The sequence below is a fragment of the Solanum stenotomum genome, chromosome 3 (assembly GCF_019186545.1).
Source record: "Solanum stenotomum isolate F172 chromosome 3, ASM1918654v1, whole genome shotgun sequence".
Classification (NCBI taxonomy): Eukaryota; Viridiplantae; Streptophyta; class Magnoliopsida; order Solanales; family Solanaceae; genus Solanum; species Solanum stenotomum.
Genome location: NC_064284.1, coordinates 23,313,152 through 23,334,087, shown reverse-complemented (window position 1 = coordinate 23,334,087; position 20,936 = coordinate 23,313,152). Strand labels below are relative to the sequence as shown.

The following is a 20,936-nucleotide window of genomic DNA, read 5'->3' as shown; positions in this document are numbered from 1 at the left end:
GTAGGAAGGCGACCCAAGGGGAGGGGTCTTCTATTTTCTAATGTGATGATGCTTCTATTTTCAACCATCTTGTGCTCGAGAGAATCCCTCCCTTTGGGTCTTCTTCCAACTTCTCTTTTCTGAGAGGAGCTGATGATTCAAGTTTCATCGCTTGAACTTTTGGTTCCATGGATTTTTATGTTTTAGTCAGTTTCAGAATGCTAGAGTGGTACTGTTTTATTTATTATATGGGGCCATTTCTTTTTCCTTTTGTTTTTGTCTGGGTATGGAGGGGCTTAAAACTTAAAAGGTGTATCAAGATAGGAGCAGTTCATAGTACAACTTGCCACCCTAGATGCTGGATGAGCTACAAAATCATGAAAAGAAGTCAAGGAATTTTCGACAGTATGTGACGAGTAGGGTGGGTGGTTTTGTATTTGGGTAAAAAGCTAAAAATATCTTTAAAAATGTGTTGCAAAAGAAAAGGAAAAAACTTACAACTTTGTCTCGGTCAATCTTGATCTATCTTTGAAATGCAACCTCCCCTTCTTTACTCCAACCCAACAAGAAGAGGCATCAAATTTTTTACTTGTCCAAAACAAAGTGGATCTTTGCTTGACCATTCTTTTGGGGCTAGACATCTTTGTCTGATCTCTAGGATCAGGAGCAAAGAGGTGGTTGGGACATATAGCTCAGAGCAGTTTCCGTCCTGACCAATAATGTTATCCTGGCCTTCGTTACTTCAATAAACATTGGGCTAAAGCTCAGCTTATCTCCTTACTCTGCGAATTTCATTCAAGTACCAGTATCCTGTCAGTTGCAACTTCATAGATTTATCTATCACTCAATTTCTGAAGGAAGTCAAGTTGAATATTAATTGGTTCCCAACTTGGATACAGCCTACTCTGATGCCTTATGGGATCTGCACTTGTCACATAATCTACTTCAACACATGTTTGTTTGACCTACACTGTTGCCCCTACATGAGCAGTAGTTCCATGCTTCCTGCCTCCCAAATAAAATGGAATCTCGTGTTGTCTTTGGTTGGCTGGGTTTCTAGGCTTACTTCCTTTAAACGAGTAGGATGTTGGGTTTCTCGTAAAGCCAGAGCATGTGCCATGGTAATTGTGTTGATCTGAAATGGTAACTTTTGTGTTTAATGTTCTTTCGAAGGGGTTACTTCTTTCTGTTGGTATTTTGACTAAATATGACCTAAAGTCCTATGCTTCTGGATTAGCAGCTCAGCTACTCGAACTTGTCTATTTTCAAGCTTATCAGTGTACTTCAGAAGATGAACCTAGAGTCTCGTCTTATTGATGGAAGGGTCTAGTCAGCAGTTCACTGAAATAAACTAGATGACTCCTATATCTAATCTATTTTACGCAATCACTGTTACATATACCTATCTAAAATGCATCACTTGACTGTTTTTTTAAGACGTTGCATCACAACACTTGCAATGCATTCCGCGGCCAACTTTTTGTACTGGTAGTATGTGCCAAAATCAGCTGTTTTGTTTTTGCAACACTAATGCAAATGTTGGCAACAATGCTCCCTATACTACTACCAGTTAAGTAATACAAAGTAAACCTTCAGAACTCCAAAAATAGGTGTTGCATCACTAAACTGTTAAATGAGGATAATATAAAACTTACTTGTAGGGTATTTTGTTGCAGTAACACATGTCAACTGATATTGGTCCAGCATAAGTTTTTTACAAGAGTTGTTGAGTTGAATTTATTTCCTATTATCCTATACGAATTCCTGATAGGCTGGTACTAATCTTTTTAATATCAAAGAGAACTTAAATTGGTGGGAATGCTTTTTATGCCCTTCAACAGAGAGCTGAACTTCCCTAGATTTTAATGGAAGAGTAAATTTTCAGATATTTGTTCATCTGGATTACAGTGTTCCTAATTAGCATGCTCTCAATTTGTCCTCCTTGACTCTTCACTTTTATAAGCTATAATTTAACAGCTGTGCAATGTTTACTCTCTTGTTTGATGTTCACTGTCGTTGTCATGTTTTGTCTTCACATGATTCAAACTGATGCCTGCTTGATGATTACATCAAACAAACTTTAGTTAATAAGTATTGTGTTGTCGTCTTATTTGCAGAAGGGTTCCAAGGTTCCGACGTTCCATCCGCTACAGACCATACTAGTGGATCTTAAGCTGGATTGCAGCCTTCCCGAGAGAAGCATGTGGCTCGCTTTGTGAAAGAGGCATCTCCTTGTTTTTCTTTCTTTGGGAGGGCAAAGGATGTTATAATTCAAATAAGTCATAAGCTGACATAAATTTCAACTCTGGATGATGTTTTAGGTGTGTGAGGATTGAGAAGTTTTTTCTTAGCTAGCTTGCTCAGGTGCTTGCATTTTGGGCAGCAAAATGAAAAGACAAATAAAATAGACATTTTGTTGGAGATGGTATATTCTCTTTGAATTATGGTTGTGGTTTGGTCACTCTTAAGCTCCTCTCTCCTGAACCTCCTTGTCCCCAACTTCAAATCCTAATAGCTACATGCAATAAGACCAATGGTGTTTAGTTTTCCAAAAGGACTATTTATTAACATGTTAGGGTAGATACAAAATGCTTTGATATAGACGGAGATGAAGATTTGTAGTGTGTGGTAAAACGTCTTGTTAATAGGAAAACGCACGAACATAACAATTGAAGTAGTCCAAGTTGATAATTGCATAAAGGGGAAAGAAATCTAAAATTTGGTCGAAAGCTTAGGTCGAATTGAACTACTTCCAAGTCATCAAAATATGATTTCGTAGTTCTAGGTCCAAAACCCCCAATTTCCATGCTCATTTTAGGCATGGTATCATGCACCTCTCTTTCATGACATATATATTCAGTTGTGGCCCGTAGGCATCATCGAAGCACCTTTCTTTGAGAAATAATTGAAATAGAATCAACTTTAATTCGAGACATGAATTGAATGATGAAATAGTGTGTAAATATCAAAAGCGATGTAAGACTTTTATTCCAAACCAAAATCACAAAGGTTGCATCCAAAATTGCCCAAAATTTATACTTTTTACCCCTAGGACTAAAATTACAATTTTCACGTATATAACTACGAATTTAAGCTTAAAAATTATGCATACTAAAGAAAAAATGGTCAAAACTTAGGTATAATCACATACCCCTTGTTCCATATAAGAAACACCCATCAAAGATCGCTTCAATCGGAGTTATGATTTTACCTTCTTTTTTAAAAGACTTCGAATCGTTCCAATCTGATCGAGTATATAATCTAGGTGAGTAAACGAGTCTAATCATACTCATATTGACATATAAAAGTTCGGATTAAAATCAAATCCAAGAAGTCGAAACCCTCAGGTCAAAACTGAAATTTGTCGAAAAATACAGTTCGAATCCACCCTTACATCTTAAAAATACAATTTCATAATCTCATGCCCGAAATCCCTATTTTTATGCTCATTTGTATATGCAGACGCATATATAGCGCACCAATACAAACAACGGCTAACTTTGAAAAGTAGAATTAGTTAGGGTTTAGCGAATGGCTTCTACATCGAATCCAGACACCCATGAATCACCGTAAGCAGAATGAATTCATCTCGCCTTTGTCTTCCCAACTTCACATTAATCAACTGTTTTTTCTGTTCCAATTTGCAGGCAGAAAAGCGTCTATAAAGATCCGGATGATGGACGCCAACGTTTCTTACTGGAACTCGAATTTGTTCAATGCCTCGCTAATCCCACTTACATTCACTGTATCTATCTATCTATCTATCTATCTATCTATTCCCTTCTCTTATTTAGAAAAACATGATAATTTCTGGGTATTTCTCAAAATGACCAATTATTGTTGGTTTTATGTTATATATGTTGTTGGATGATTCTTTCTTCTTCGTTATGTTTTAAGTGTGTGAAATGCATTGTGTTTCAATTAGACAAGTCAAATTTGGGTGCAAAAGCTTCAATTTTTCCATCCCTTTTTGATTCTTTTTTGTGTTTTTTACTTTGTATTGATTCTGATGCAGATTTGGCTCAGAATAGGTATTTTGAAGATGAAGCTTTTATTGGGTACTTGAAATATCTTCAATACTGGCAACGACCTGAGTACATAAAGTTTATAATGTAAGTTAGTTTCTAGTATTAATATATGATAATAGTTTTGTATGTTCCTTCTACTGCAACTTTTTAGATGCAGTTCAATTCCACGCTTTATTTGGTTGATGGTCTTTGTTCCTTTTCTGTTTGCTGTGGACTATGGGTATCATTAACTAACAGTATTGGTCTTCCCTTTCTTGATGTTAATGCAGGTATCCACACTGCCTATTCTTTCTCGAGCTTCTTCAAAATCCAACATTTCGTAATGCAATGGCGCATCCTGCTAACAAGGTAAAAAGTTATGTCATGTGTTGTCCTGGTTTCCTCCTCCACTTTTGCTATACCCTTTAGTTAGTTAAGACTGTCAGCCACTATAAAGAAAGTTCGTCCCACTTTGTGTAAACACAGTTTCTATGGACAAAAAATGCAGCCAAAGCACTTTATAATACATGTTACTTCATCGTCTTACATCAGCCTTATTTCCCTTTCTTAACTTTTTCGTAGTTTCTAGACATAAAACTTATAATTATTTAATTGCGTTGTCCAGGTTAATTCTCTCCCCGAGGACTTCTCATCATTTTTCACTTTTTATTAACTATTGCACTTTGTTTGCCAACCTAAAGTTCTGGCATATAAATATGTGATAGGATCTAATCTACATGTTTGTAATAACTATTAGGAAGTGGCACATAGGCAGCAATTTTACTTCTGGAAGAACTATAGAAATAACCGGTTGAAACATATTTTGCCGCGGCCGCTTCCTGAGCCTGCAACTGCACCAAGTTCTGCTCCACCTGCATCACTACCATCAAGTGTAGCCCCTCCAGCCGCTCCACCTCCTGCTCCTACACCTGTTACAGCTGCAGCTCTTTCCCCGATGCAGTATGCCATCCCTCCTGGATCTGGTCTTGCTAAAACTGACCCAAGGAATGCTTCTGTTGATCGAAGAAAGAGAAAGTATTTCCTCTCGTCTTTTACTTTTCTCTTACTGTGAAAACTTTGTCAAAGGTTGTTGTTGCATGCTCCCTCTTGTTATGTTTTTATATTTTAGGGTTAGATTTATGACGTAATGTTTCTGACATAGTTAATGACTTGGATAATTTTGTTTTAGCAGGAAAGACGGATGATTTTCTTTACTCATAGCACATACCTCCTATCAATTAATTCATGAATTAAGGTAATACATTTTGCACCCCATGATTTCATTTTTAGAATAAGTGTTGCAGTTCCCTCATTGGCAAACACATTTATGAATTCCTATTAAGAGTGTGATTTGTTGTTCATTGAATTTTAGAGTCCTTACCAAATCTCAAGCACGATCTGTAGTGACCTGTACTTTCTTTCTCGTGTCAGAAAACATAGTACTAAAGTTTTGCGAGAGATCAACCACACATTTTTGTTGGGTTCTCTAGGATCAAATTTCTTTAAAAAATAAATATAGAACTATTTATTTTACCAAACCAAGTAACCAAAACATAAAGGAAGAAGCCTGCCTTTGAACTCTTCTGGGATGCCCTCATTGTGGTTTCAATTGCTTAATTTCTTAGGCTTTTAGTTCAGACATCTGGTCATAGGTGACTGGAAGATTGCCAATGCACACTTACAGCAAAAATCGGTTATCAATGGAGTGAAGAATTCCAATCACCATATTAACATGTGAACTTCAGATTTTGATGATAAATGAAGGAGCAGCTTCTCTAGTGTGGTCTAAGTTTACGAACCTTTGTCTATCATCTCCCCAGACCCCACGTAGTGGGATTTCACTGGGTATGTTGTTGTTGTTGTTGTTGTCGTCTATCATCTATTGTAAATGGGAGGAGTATTTTCCACCATGACCAAACATTCAGTGTCATGATGTTGCTTAGATCTTACATATCATTTTTTGACTCTACCAATGGTACATGACCTAAGTTGGAACCTAGTTGTTTTTATCCTACATGTATTGTCATTCTTGTTATGGAAGCCGAATATTTAGAGTGATAAAATCACAACTGCTATATTGAGAGACAACTAATAAATAGTAAATGAGACAATAATATAAAAAGAACGCCAAAAATTTATGAGGTTCGGCAAAATTTTGTTTTTTGCCTAGTCCTCGGTCAAATCCAACCAAACTTTATTATACTCCAAAAGAACACAAGTGAAATACTTCAAGAGTGGAAGAAGTTTAAAATGCCTTAGAAGATGAGAAGGCAAATGAGATGTTTGTTACAAATGAACCAAGAGCTACCTATTTATAGAAAATGAATTTTTTCCTTTAATGTCATCAATGACACGATTGATATGCAAATATCAAGCTTTAACTTGTGAAACCATTTAATGGTTTGTCAAAATTTCTACTACAAATTTATACATTGACATTTTATGCCAATGAAGAATCATTTTCCTTCAAATGTTTACACTAGTTCATATAACATCTTTATAAAACATTTATGTAAGTGTTGGTGACATTTTGTATCACACAAGACAACGGATCCAAACCTCCAATTTATCCACCCTGCTCTAATACAATGTGTGACATCATACTCAATCTCTTCATTTCCTTGTTTAATTGACCCATGATACTTGAAACTTTCTCTCTTGGATTTGACTTGAGTGTCGATCTAAACTTCCACATTTGCCTAGTGAATTACATTAGTGAACTTGCACTCCAAATACTCTAGCTTAGTCCTACTCAATCTGAACCCTTTAGACTCTAGGTTTGTCTCCACATCTCCAGCGTAATGTTATCTCTACTGCGTGTCTCATCTGCAAATAATACACACCATGGCACCCCCCATCCCTCAAATATGTCGTGTTTGTTCATCCATCGCCACAACAAATAAAAACGGGCTAAGAGTTGAACCTTGGTGCAACCCTGTCACGATGGGGAAGTGCTCTGAGTCTCCTTCCACTATCCTCACTCAAGTCTCGGCTCCATCGTATATGTCCTTAATCGCCCTGGTGTAAGCTACAAGTACACTTTTAGCCTCATAACATCTCTATAGAACTTCCTTAGGGATTTTGTCGTGTGCCACCATATGTAACTTTGTCTTCCTCTCTCTAGACTACCTTATCAATATCCTTACGAGATGAATGGCTTCAGTAGTTGAACAATTTGACATGAAACTAAATTGGTTCTCGATAATAAACACACCCTCTACCCTCCACCCCATCCTCTCCCAGACTTTCAGAGTGTGGCTTAGCAACTTGATACTTTTATAGTTGTTGCAATTCTAAATATCACTTTTGTTCTTGTATACAATAGGCTTATCATACTCCACCTTCATTCTTTGGGCATTTTTGACGTCTTAAAAGTGATGTTAAACTAGGAGTGGGCATGATATAGTAGATACCGAATATCATACCGAAATAAAAAAAAATTGATACTGCAGTTTTAATATTATGGTATTTGGTATGCATTTAAAAAAAAATGGTATTCGATATTTATAAGAAAAATATCGTAATATCGAATGCCATACCAAAGTTTATAGTTACATGTAAAATTCATATATATTATTGTAATAGTAGCAAATAAATAAAACTAATTATTCAGGTGTTGGAACTTTGAATACTCTATCTTGATTAAAATATTTTTTTGGGTTATTGATTAACAAAGGGGATTTACTTGTATTTTCTTTTGAATGTTTCCACATGTTTAAGGTGTTAGTATGGTATAATTGAGACATTTTTCGAAAAGTCAAAATCATAATTCTCTATTATATGATTTACGTGAGTTCGGAAAATAAATATTTTGTGTGAGTTGAAGTTGACCAAACTGTGGTTATCTACCATACCGCCAAATACCAAAGTCAAACTTTAAAATACCGAACCATACCGAATTACGTTGGTAGGGTAATTGTATAGTATATTTAAAAATAAAAAATTAAATTACCGAACTGAAATTTTCAGTTCTGTACTTGCCTGCAGTAGCTGCGCTCATCCAAAATTCCACTGGGATCTCATCTGGCCCAGTCGTCCTCCCGCTTCTCATCTTACTAACCTCCTTAATTTCCTCAAACTTAATAACCCCTACAATTCCCTAAATCTGGACTACTCTTTGAGTGCTCTGAATCCCCCATCACAATATTCATGTATCCTCCTTCATTCAAGAGTTCATGGAAGTATGAGTTATGACTAATGTGTGCCTCTTCCTTCAATACTCTGCCTTTATAGTCTTTGATGCACTTAACTTGGACAAGGTTACGGTCCCTCCTCTCTCTCGCCTCGGCTAGCCTGTACGAATTCCTCTCCCCACCTTTGGCTTTGTAGTTATTCTTTCCCCTTTGACTCTTCCAACTTCGTATCCTCAAAGTTGTAGGTACCGACTCTCAAGGGCCTACTGTCTTTCCAGAAAACTATGCAAAAGAGGAACTTTATCCATTTGGCTTGAATTGGGTGGTGTGACACTTTAGAATTGGTACAACCTAGATCTGTCGACCTGAAATTAAGTGCAGCACACAAAATTATACTAGCTGTAGCACTTCCACAAAAAGGGAATTCCAAGGATTTTCATGTTATCACTCATCTCTTTTCCCTTTTTGGTCAAGTGAAGTGCTTCCCCGTATATATTTATGAGTTTTAGTTAGAAACTATGCCGTGTGTCCTTCTCTCGACAAGATGTACTCTTTCCTGTATACTTAGCACATAGTTCTCCAATGTAAAATCAAGTGTTGTGCTTATACTTTATTCTGGTTGGTCAAATTGACCTACTTGCGGCTCTGTGACCTCTCATTAAACTTATATATGCTTAAGCGAAAATTGGGTATACTCCAATTGAGCATATGATGTGTTTCTTCCATTATCCTGATAATCTCAATTCTTTAAATTTAAGAATGGCTTTTTGGGTTCTATAGGAGCATTACACCGAACATATCACTTTGTGTTAAAATATTCCAATCTGCATGCGTTGGTTCTTTAATTATCCTATAACAGCTATGTTGCATCCTATTCGTGGAATCTAATTTCACAACCACTTGTAGGTGATCATCCATGGAATTAGACTGCCTCCTATGTTTAGAAAAGAAGTCAACCCTGTTTAATTGCTGCGTGCAGTTTCAAGAATGAAGCTTGGCAGTTGTATACTGCAATCTGGTGCACCCCAAAACAAAACAAAAATAGAAATTTTAGTTCTTCCTGCAGGCCATCACTCATCAGCTTACTCTTGCTGTCACCTGTTGTGCTGCTGAAGCTAGTAGTAGCTCATGTGGTAGTGCAAGGAGCTAAACCTTGGAATTGTAATACCATCGAAACGTCCATTTCTCTTTTCTCTCATGCTGGAGAAATGCATGCCAGCCAGCAAATAGCTTATTATTGAACAGGTCCAGTGTGCTACCTTAGCCTAATGAAGTCCTTGAATATGGTTTCTCATCCCTTATATGGAACTTTGAGGTAATATTATGTTGATGGTTTCTTGTGCAGTATAATTGAATTACAAGTGTTTTCTTGACAATGCTAAGCTTGCCCTCAAGTGGTGGTGGCAATTATAACCCCAAATTTGTTTGACCCTCCCAAACCCCATAAAAATTCATATTCAATCTGCTCATTTAAATCTGGACAGTAAATATGGGTTAACCTGTTTGCAACCCATAATAGAACGTGTTAAATACGGATTGAACGCGTGAAGACAATTTAGAAATTTGTTGGTTTCTGTGGTAGATGTAAGCGATATTGCATTCTAGAGTATTTGACTCGTATATGAGATGGTTTCTCCCTTTTCACTAGGAATTCTTGTCGACTTCACAGAGCAAAGGCTGGGTTTTAACTTTTACATATATCCACTCTTCTTTTATTCTTTTGGATAGGATCTGTACTTGTTTAAGTTGTTTACATAGAGATATGTCAAACGGTTTGGTGTGTTTTCGGTTCGATTTTGTTCACCTCTATGTATTGTGGATGGATACAAACAACTAGCATTGTGCAATGCAAACTAATTTTTTTAGATACAAGTGATGAAGCCTTTACGGCGGGAAGATATTTTATTTTATTTTTTGGATTAGGCACAAGTATCCTCCTAGACTATGACTGAAATTTCAGAGACACACCTTAACTAAACTAAGGCCCTATTACTCTTGAATTCTTTTTTTTTTTTAATTTGTACACCTTTTTGGCATACGTGGCATCAAAACATCTCTCACGTGCCTCTACGTGGAGTCACGGATTGTGCCCCCGTAAGCCAAAAGGTGTATGAAATTACAAAAAGAAATGAGTTCAAGGGCAATAGGGCTTTAGTTTAATTAAGGTGTGTTTCTGAAATTTTGATCCTAGTCTAGGGGTACTGGTGTCTTATCCCTTTTTTTTTCGAGAACTATAGCTAAATTGTTTGTATATTACATGTTGTGAACTTTTTAAAGTACTAAAGCTATGTTTCACTTTTTTGAGCATCATCCCAATTTTCCTTTTGAATGAACTTCAAACGATTTATTTTCAGTCGTGAACATCTATAAAACCACTCAAAGCAATAAAAACCTTCCGAATAGATCAAACATATTATTTTCAAAAAGCTATCTGTCACTCCTTTGGTCGTAGAAAATGTAAGGATTCATACATAAAATAATTTTATTTTTTATTTAACTGATAATATAATCATATAAATCAGACGATATTTTAGCCACTTGCATCAAGTTTAAACTTCCTTCCTACATGTGCAACCCCACTGTCCCAAAAGCACACATTAAAATTTTAATTGGTATATATGAGACTTATGAGGAGGGTGAAATACGAAGATAGAAAAAAAAAACTTGAAAGAGTTCTTAAGTGAAAGTGATGTGGAGTGCGTGTGGTCCATTTATTAATTTATGATTAGTTAGGGTCCAATATAGAGGTAATAATTAAGGTACATTCTCTATATATAATAATAACATTTTATTATAACAGTCAAGTATATTTTGCATCCAATTAACCTTTTGGACACATTTAAGGGACAACTTGTGTATTTTCCCGTTCTTTTAATCTATATTCGAATTAGGTCCACAAGTAAAAAGGTACATGTTACTTTCGAGTTAAATAAATGGTAGATAGTGGAGTTAATTAGGTCTAGGTTCATAATATAATGTATCCTCCTAAGATACCATCCACATACAATTCACTCTAAGCGATACTGCTTCAAGTTCCTTGTTCATTACTTCATCTGTCTCAATTTATATGACATCGTTTTCTTTTTTATTCAATCTAAAAAAGAATGTTATATTTCTATAATTAATATTAATTTAACTTTAAAATGCTCATTTTTTCCACACGAGACTTATTTTAGACCACAAATTTCTAAAGTCATTTTTTCTTCTTTAAACTTCTTGTCAAATCAAACTACTAACACATAAATAAATGTACGAAGGAATATTTGCTATGATACGTTTCCATATGATTGTTTGATTATGTCTGATTGGATAAATATTTTTTCGAAGGTTAAAACTCTGTATATTAAAGCTGTAGAGGAGAGCTTGGTAACTAGCACTAGTGAAAATGATATTCAGGTCATTGAAAACAAGCGATATTGAACATGGAAATATACGGAGAGTTTAACTTATATACATAGAATGTGAACGTGTAAATAACTTTTACACTAATTATTTGATCGTGATTCTGGTATTTTGAATTTCAATGTCAATGTCAGATGATACTTTTATTAGAGCGTCCGAGATATAGTTTGATATAAAATTTGCTACATTAGTATTTTATGGTAGATATGTTCCTTTTCAATTTTACTTTTTACATCTTATACAAATTCCACCATCATCTTAGAAAAAATGCAAAAAAATAAACTTGAGAGATGTAATATAATCAAATTAAATATGTCTGGAGAAATTAATCAATACTGGCTTCTGAATATTTCCCAAAAGTAGGGGTCTACGTCCTGAAAGTTCAATACTTCAATATAGTAATTTGTTCTGTTCACATGAGGAAACTATTTAATATAATTCTGTATTAGCTTGAACAAAATATAATTTTATGTATATTTTTAATTTTAAATCTCCGAGTGTAAAGATAAAAATATTTGAGGTGATTTGATATAAAACTAGGGGAAAAAATTGTACACTTATATGCAGTTCTTAAATTTATCCATTTCATGTAAATATTAGAATTAGGTATAATATATAAACGTGTTCTTTAATTTGGTTTTAACCAATAATTATGTCCTTCAACTATGGATGTGCATAAGTAGATACGTAAACATGTATAAAGTTGAACAAATAGACACATACGTCGTACATAGTATCCTATGTGGCATCCTACCGCTTAGGATTCGTGTGCTTACTTGTTCAATTTTATATAAGTTTAAGTGTCTACTTGTGCACACCCAAAATTGAAGGCCATAGCAGTTGATGCCAAGTTAAAAGACAAATTTATGTAATATGCATTTAAAGTAAGGGAAGTGCTAAACAGCCAGAAAAATGTGGCCAGAATTTGGCCAGAAACGTATAAAAACTATACTAATCATTTAGTTTAAAATAAAAGAAAAATGTATTAAAGGAAGAATTTGATTTATTCAAAAAACCTTTGCAATTCCCAGTAGAATTCTAGACTATTCCCGTAACTTTGTTCTCCTAAAATAAATAGGGAAAATATTGAATTAAGTTATAACGTGGCAAAAACTACATGGGTTTTGAATAAAATATACAAAATATTAGAAAGCGGCAAAAATTATCTATATATAAAAGGAGAAGAAAAAGTGTCACATGTCAGTACCACACTAAATCAGATTTTTTTAAAAATTAAAATTAATTATGTGTATGTATTTATTTTAAAAAAACTCTAACATTGTGGTCCTTTTTTTATGGAAATGTATATTTTAAATTTTAACCATATTTCCACAATCTCCTCATTTAAAGAAAAACAAAAATGTAGATAATAATAATAATAATAATAATAATAATAATAATAATAATAATCTATATATAGATATATTCCATAATTTATCTGTATATTATAAAAATCAGAAAAAAACTTACCACAAAAAAGAATTAAATTAAAATCTAAAAATGTAAAAATAAAAATATTTTTTTAAATAAACCCGTAAAAAACATAAGTCATCAAATATTGAAAATAAAAACTTATAAATAAAATAATTGTTATATATTTTTAACACGTTTTGGACTCTTAAAAAATTTATAAATGTTTATTGTCAGCACTACCAAAAAAAACAAAATTTGTAAATTATTAAAATTTATTGGAATTCTAAAAATAAAAATAGAAATTTCAAACACTAAAAAGAAAATTAAAAATTAAAATTAATTTTTTTTAAAAAAAAAGCTCAACGTTGTGGTGCTTTTTTTGGAAAGGTATTTTTTAAATTTGAACCATCTAACTGCACATTTTTTATTTAATAATAGTGAAAAAAATAAGAAATAAAAAAATATTTTAACTGCACATTAACTTCCCACTTCTATCCTAAAATAAAAGGAGTGGTTAGTGATAAAATATTCAAACAAACGGATAGTTCTTCCCCAATCAATGTAACTGTTTTCCAAAAATTTCTTTATCCTTCTTAAAAGAAGGCACAAATTTATGATCACAATCGAGTCAAGAAAAAATGATCGAGAAAAATCAAGAGAAGTTGAACAATTAAGTGAGCAATTCATATCTCAAGAAAGAGGAGTTCATTGGAAACTATGGTACTGAACATACTTTGTGGTAATTATGGGAAAATCTCACTTTTTTGAGGCCTATGTGTTTTTCTTCCTATTTTGTTAGGAAATATGTTGTTTTTTATGTACTATATAGAGGATTAAAAAATGATAAATAAATTATGAAAGAAATTGAAAACTCTCAAAAATGAATGAATGTATTTTTATTTTTTTAATTATGTTGTGACTATGGATTATTTTTTTATTTTTAATATTGAGTTTGATAATATTTAGATGTGAAATAATTTATCTTTAGGTTGATTATTTACAAGATTTTGCATATATGCTTGAAAGTTTTTTAAAGCAATCATGAATTCATGTAAGTTTTATCTTTATTTTTTTAAAATTGGAAGCAACCAACAAAGTAAGTTTATTGATCAAAACATAAAATCAAAAGACATCAATGAAGATAGTTTCATGAAATAACATTAGTGGCCTAGATAGTGACGATGAATCTCTCAGTAACATTGAAAAATTACATGAAGATCATCTCCATATTTCAATGTTAATTTTTCACTCTTTCAACAAGTAGAGAATTAGTCAAAAACTTTTAAAATTGAGCATTTTTTTTCCATGAAAATCTATACATATAAGTATGTACATATTAGAAATTAAATATATTATATTTTAAATAATCTGAAAGTTAATTATATGTTTTATAAGTCCATTACTTTTTGTTTTATTTTTTAGTTTTTAATACTTTTTTTATACATTCATATATATATGCAACTTCAGATTATGATCACTAATTTAATAATTACGTAAAATTAATTTTATATAATCTATTAATTAAAATTAAAATACAATTTACAAATTTTAATCAATCTTTTTTAAAAAAATAGACAGAAAAAGAATGCTATTTTAAAAAAAATATACAAAAAAAATAGTGAAAGCATATATAAAAGGTGTTATAATGAAGTTTATTGACATTATCTATTTCTACTAAATTACGCGTAAAAAATATTAAAAAGAAAAAACTAAAAAAATTCTAACCTCAGACGTTAACTCTCTACTTCTAAAATTGTTTTAAAAGATGTTATAATAAAGTTTATTAAAATTAGTTTATAAATAACTAAAAATTAAATAGTTTGAAATTGCAATTTAAGATTATAAACTATAAATAAAAAAAGAAATAATTTACTTAAAATTTTAAATTTGAACCATCTAACTGCACATATAAAAGGAGAAGAAAAAGTGTCACATGTCACCACCACACTAAATCAGATTTTAAAAAAATTAAAATTAATTATGTGTATGTATTTATTTTTAAAAAAGCACTCTAAAGTTGTGGTCCTTTTTTTGTGGAAAGGTATATTTTTAATTTTAACCATCTTTCCACAATCTCCTAATATAAAGAAAAACAAATATAGATAGTAATAATAATAATAGAATAATTATTATTATAATAATAATAATAATACTAATAATCTATATATAGATATATTATAAAAATCAGAAAAAAAACTTACCACAAAGAAGAATTAAATTAAAATCTAAAAATGTAAAAATATATATTTTTTTAAAATAAACCAGTAAAAACATAAATCATCAAATATTGAAAATAAAACTAATAAATAAAAAGATAATTGTTATATATTTTTTAACACGTTTTGGACTCTTAAAAAATTTATAATGTTTATTGTCAGCACTACCAAAAAAAAAAAAAAATTTGTAAATTATTAAAATTAATTGGAATTCTAAAAATAAAAATAGAAATTTCAAACACTAAAAAGAAAATTAAAAATTAAAAATAAAAATAAAAAAAATATTTTCTAAAAAAGCTCAACGTTGTGGTCCTTTTTTTTGGAAAGGTATTTTTAAAATTTGAACCATCTAAGTGCACATTTTTATTTAATAATAATGAAAAAAAATATATTTTAACTTCCCACTTCTATCCTAAAATAAAAGGAATGGTTAGTGATAAAATATTCAAACAAATGGATAATTCTTCACCAATCAACGTAACAATTTTCCAAAATTTCATTATCCTTTTTAAAATTAGTTTATACATAACTAAAAATTAAATAGTTTGAAATTGCAATTTAAGATTATAAAATAAAAAAATAAAAAAAAGAAATAATTTAATTAAAATTTAAAAATATGTGTAAACTTACTCAATAACACCACAAAAATTAAATTTTTTTTTAATAAAAACTGCAAACTCAAATAAAAAAATAAAAAAAAAAAGGTCAAGCTCTGCCCCCAACACAATATACATATACATGCGTAATCTCAGACACATTCAAAAAGGGCAAAAGCTTTTGGAGAGAACAATTAAGAAAAATAATTGATTTCCAAAATATTAAGACACATTCGTATTTTTAGATTGCATTGTATCATTAATAAAATACGTATTAACTAATTACAAATAAGTATTAACTAATTATGAATACGTGGCTGAAATTATTGTTCCATGCATAATGGAGTCTTTTAAAAACAAAACTTATATTGAATTCACAAAATTAATTTAAAAAATTTAACAATTTAAGTTTTATAAAATAAAAATTTTAAATTTTAAATCTAATAATTACTAATATGGACAACAATGAATTTGAAATACATTCAGTTGTTTCCACAAAAATATAGGCAACAATGAATATGTTAAAATAACAGTATTTATAATTAACATTAAAAATAATTTTAACTGTTATTAAATTTTTTTCAGCCTTTTGAGAAATATTATCTTTAACGATTTATAATTGTTTTTCAAATATATCATCTCTCAACTCTTAATGAGCCTATTTTTATGGAAATGATTAAATACATTCCCATAATATATGGCTATATAATCTAAAATATAAATCATGTTTTTAAGGTACTTAATTTTTAAACTATTCCATAACTTAATGTAATGCTTATTAGTTATAACTATCACATATTTAACTTTTATAGTGGATATACAATTTTTCAACTCAAAAATAATTTTTTTTATAATTGAAGAGTCAGTCTTCCTTTTTTATATATAAAAAAATGTTTAGCTTACTTAGATAACACTTAGAGGAGTAGAAGCGTAGAAACTTGATCAATATGAAATGAATAAAGAGATGTCATGTATTTTTGTACACAACTTTTAAATTGACCATTAACATGAGGAATTTATTATTCAGATAAATATTTTAAAATCATTATGAAAAAAATTTGAAAATGACTAAATTATTTAATTTACGCAAAATCTCTCTATTGAAAGAAAATAATGAATAATTTTTTTTTCATATATTCATTTGAGAGAGTATACCAACATATTCTCTAAATTCTTTCATTCTTATTTATTTTTAATCATAATATATTTTTGAAACGTTTGTATAAGAACTATATAATTATCATATTTAGTTTTATCAAAAATGTTATTTGATGATCGTGCGCATGCATTTATATGATTTGTTCCTTTAGTTATATAAAATTTTATGATATTAAGTACATTGCATGAAAAATATGATGATAATTATATTTTAATAAAATTAAAATAATGTAATATATTTGAACAATTAAATAAATTTTAATAATCTCCACGCAACGTGTGGGCACGTATACTAGTAGTAATATAAAAATCTAGGGACTATGAAAATTATTTTTCTTTTTACTTCATACTCTTATTCCTGATCTTATTATTTGATTTCATAGTATAAATTGAGAACACTTGCATAAAGAATAAAGGCGTTCGATCACTTTTTATCCCCTATATTACGTCGATTTGATAAATTGTGAATCATTACTTATATTTGTTACTAAAATGACCTTCAATTAACTAATTTTTTTAATTATTATGTTCAAATAAAATTAAATTATATAATGAAATAATTTTTAGATGTAATTTATAAAATATTGGGATAACGACAAGTCAAAGCACATTAGACCTAGTAAATGTTGATAGTTATAGAAATCATGTGTATAGTTCATATATGTCGAACCGAAGAGAGTTAGACATTAAAAGTATTTATCATACAAGTCTTATTCCCTATATTACGCCGATTTAATAAATTGTGAATCAATACTTATATTTGTTACTAAAATGACCTCTTAATTTTTTAATTATTATGTTTAAATTAAATTAAATTATATATTTAAATAATTTTTTTAAATGTAATTTGTAAAATATTGTCATAACGACAACTCAAAATACATTAGACCTGATAAATGTAGATAATTATAGAAACAATGCATAAAGTTTATATGTGTTGAACCAAAGAGAGTCAGACATTAATAGTATTAATCATACAAGTATTTTCTTCTATATTACGTCGATTTATAAGTTGTGAATCACTACTTATATTTGTTACTAAAATGACCTCCAATTAAGTAATTTTTTTAATTGTTTGAATAAAATTAAACTATATAATTTAATCATTTTTAAATATAATTTGTAAAATATTGAGATAACGACAACTCAAAAGATATTAGATCCGGTAAATATCGATAGTTATAGAAATCATGTGTATAGTTCATATATGTCGAACCAAAGAGAGTTAAACATTAATAATATTAATCATACAATTTTGTCCCCTATATTACATCTATTTGATAATTATGAATCATTATTATGTTTGTTACTAAAATGACCTACAAATTCCAATTAACTATTTTTTTTAACTATTATATTTGAATAAAAAAATTAATGTTAAGTAAATTTAGTTAACACTAATCTTTTGGCCATAATCTGTTGTAATATTAGTTAGGTAACTTTTTTTATTATAATACAACCAACAAGAATATAATGTGGAATATCCATAAGATTTTAGTGATTCTTTGCCAAACTTGTAAAAGATATATAACACAAACAAGAAATAGAAATAATATATATATGTTGGTGAAAATATAATTATAGTTTGAAAAATTATAATTTTTTCAGATCGAAGAGATTCAAATTTAACAGAATTTTTATTGGTTCAACAATATGATTCTTAATGTATTTCCTCTTGAATATATTTACTCGATAACGTCATCATATAACTCAAACATTTATTTTAATTATATATAAGTTATTCAGTCCAATACAACCAACAAGAATATAATGTGGAGTATAACGTGAAATTTTTCTTATTCTAATACAATCAACAAGAATACAATGTAATTCAAAAAATATTTTTTTTTACTATTGATGTTACAACTTTTATTGTTTTTTGTAAAACATAATTTGAAAACATTTTTTTTATATAGATTGCATGAGATCACTTAATGTTTTTTTGGTTGAAATTTGTAGTTTTTTTTCATAATTGACTATGAAATCACCATTCATTAATTATTTTCAATATATTGGAAACATAATGGAAGGATATAAAGATCCCAAGAATGTATTCAATTGTCAAGCTAAAAAGGTAAAATTGTCCAAAATGAAACTTGTTTATAGTGTAAACATGTCATTTTACTCCCTCTGTCCCTATTACTTGTCCACTTTTGAATTGACACACCTATTAAGAAAACAATAATTGATATAGTGAGTTTACCATTTTACCCCTATTAATTGTGAAGTTGATGAATTAAAAACTAGCTCTACCATTTTCAAGGGAATTAATTGAGGGTATAATGGGTAAAAAAAATTTTGTCCTTTCTTGATTTGTCAAAATGGACAAGTAATTAGGGACAATTAAAAAAAGGAAATATGAACAAATAATTAGAGACAAAAGGAGTACTATTCTGGCTAAATTATGGCCAAACTTTTCTGAAAAAAGGATTTTTCCTTAAAGTAAATTCTAAGACTTGTAATCAAATATGTCAATTGGACACAACTTGATGAAAAGACAGGAGCATGGTAATCACCTCGACTTGAGCACGTATTTGACTAAAAAAATTGAAGTTTATTCATCGAAGACTAATCAATTTCTGGCCAATTGTTATCTTCAACTCTTCTTCTACGACCTCTACCTTGTCTTAACTACATTCCTTTTTATTATAGTTTTGTTTGTCATGTCACATCAAGCGATATATTAAGCACTTTTGAATTGTTTTTTGAATTGTTTAGGATTATAAAGTTAATATCATTTGAGGATTCGTCAGAATCAGGGGCGGCTCTGCAAACTTAAAGTCGGATGTTTTTTTTTAAAAGAAAATCAAAGACCACATGAGTCAGGATTTATTAAAAATGAAAAAAATATGTACAAGCTAAACTTATACCAACAACACAAGGACACTCGTATGAGTTGTTCATATTTTTTATCAAAATTAGTCATTATTAAAATTAATTCACCAGAATAATATGTTTTTTTAAAATTTTTTTTACAGAACTAGTATAAACGTGTTTTTCAGTAATATTTTATGTTATATTTTAGGGAAAAAAATTCAATGACAAAAAAACAAAGATCTGACAGAGTAAACATACATAAAACATTTTTGTCAATCGAATTTTATAACTTAAAGTTAATGTACCAATTAAGTGAGCCATTTAATTTAGCCATTATTGCGTCTCCATGCATTTTCCACAAACCCCATCAAATACAAAAGTGAATCTTTCCTGTATAGATGACCAAGTACGTCTTTGAAATATCAAGAAAATAACGTCTCGGTCTTGCTACGGTAACTAAACTATGGTCCAAAATCAATGGATTTTTCAAAGTCCAAAGATATATTTATTTTTATTTTTTCAAATTACCCTTCTTTTTCATGAGATTGTCGATCAGGGGCGGACCTACCGTGGGTCAAGTGGGTTCATATGAACCCACTTTGTAGAAAAATAACACCATATATAACGTTTATCCCAAAATACTTCATATACATTTTGTATTGCAAAATTCATCATTGTTTCGATAGGAAATACATATATCTTCCTAATTTAAAAATATATATATTTAACTATAAAATTGACTAAAGTGCATAAAGTAAAAATAACTAACTATTGCACAAATTCAATATTCAAATGAGGATACTAAAATACCACATGATCGGCTAATGTATACAAAGCAACAAACCATGATAAATTCTCAATAATAACAACAACACAACAATAGAAAGTTGTACAATAACAACAAACAAGAAATTAAACATAAAGGTTAACCTAAACAATTGAAAAGAGACAAGAGAAGAGAGCATAGAAATTTTCTCATGTTTTTGTTTCAATTGGTTTACGTGGGTACATTATTGTGTCTAATGTCACTATTTATAGGATAGCATTGAGGAACAAAAAGAGTTGTCCTAAATATGATATTAATCCATTTGAGATTATCGATGAGAGATGAGAGTAAAAACCATAATGAATATAATTAGTGGGTGTTACATACATTTACATAATGATGAGTTAGTGATAATTTATGTATATTAATATGATGATTTAGTATTTACT

General features: G+C 30.2%; 2 protein-coding genes across 13 annotated transcripts in view; both read left to right on the top strand.

Moving 5' to 3' along the window:
* LOC125857728 (polyadenylate-binding protein 1) overlaps positions 1-2,400 on the top strand; it is a 41,297-nt gene extending 38,897 nt beyond the window's left edge. For all 5 annotated transcript variants that reach the window (XM_049537346.1, XM_049537350.1, XM_049537348.1 and 2 more), the window contains one exon: positions 2,097-2,400. In XM_049537346.1, the coding sequence (XP_049393303.1) occupies positions 2,097-2,142 (46 nt within the window). In that variant the 3' untranslated portion in view covers positions 2,143-2,400. The remainder of the gene's footprint in view (positions 1-2,096) is intronic.
* Positions 2,401-3,424: 1,024 nt separating this feature from the next.
* Positions 3,425-9,400, top strand: LOC125857730 (mediator of RNA polymerase II transcription subunit 31). 8 transcript variants are annotated; one of them, XM_049537356.1, is made up of 7 exons: positions 3,425-3,548; positions 3,627-3,724; positions 3,995-4,091; positions 4,277-4,355; positions 4,744-5,021; positions 5,179-5,241; positions 9,099-9,400. In XM_049537356.1, the coding sequence occupies exons 1-6, from the start codon at positions 3,511-3,513 to the stop codon at positions 5,189-5,191; spliced, it is 603 nt and encodes a 200-aa protein (XP_049393313.1). In that variant the 5' UTR covers positions 3,425-3,510; the 3' UTR covers positions 5,192-5,241; positions 9,099-9,400. The 8 variants fall into 8 exon arrangements, with proteins under 8 accessions (XP_049393313.1, XP_049393312.1, XP_049393309.1 ...); XM_049537355.1 differs by having other exon boundaries at positions 9,026-9,400; XM_049537352.1 differs by having other exon boundaries at positions 5,176-5,241.
* The last annotated feature ends 11,536 nt before the right edge of the window (positions 9,401-20,936 follow it).

Coding starts and splice junctions, on each gene's coding strand:
- LOC125857730 (XM_049537352.1), top strand. CDS start 3,511: ATGGCTTCTACATCGAATCCAGACACCCATGAATCACC. Junction 3,549..3,626: donor CCAGACACCCATGAATCACC/GTAAGCAGAATG, acceptor TCCAATTTGCAG/GCAGAAAAGCGTCTATAAAG. Junction 4,356..4,743: donor TGGCGCATCCTGCTAACAAG/GTAAAAAGTTAT, acceptor AATAACTATTAG/GAAGTGGCACATAGGCAGCA.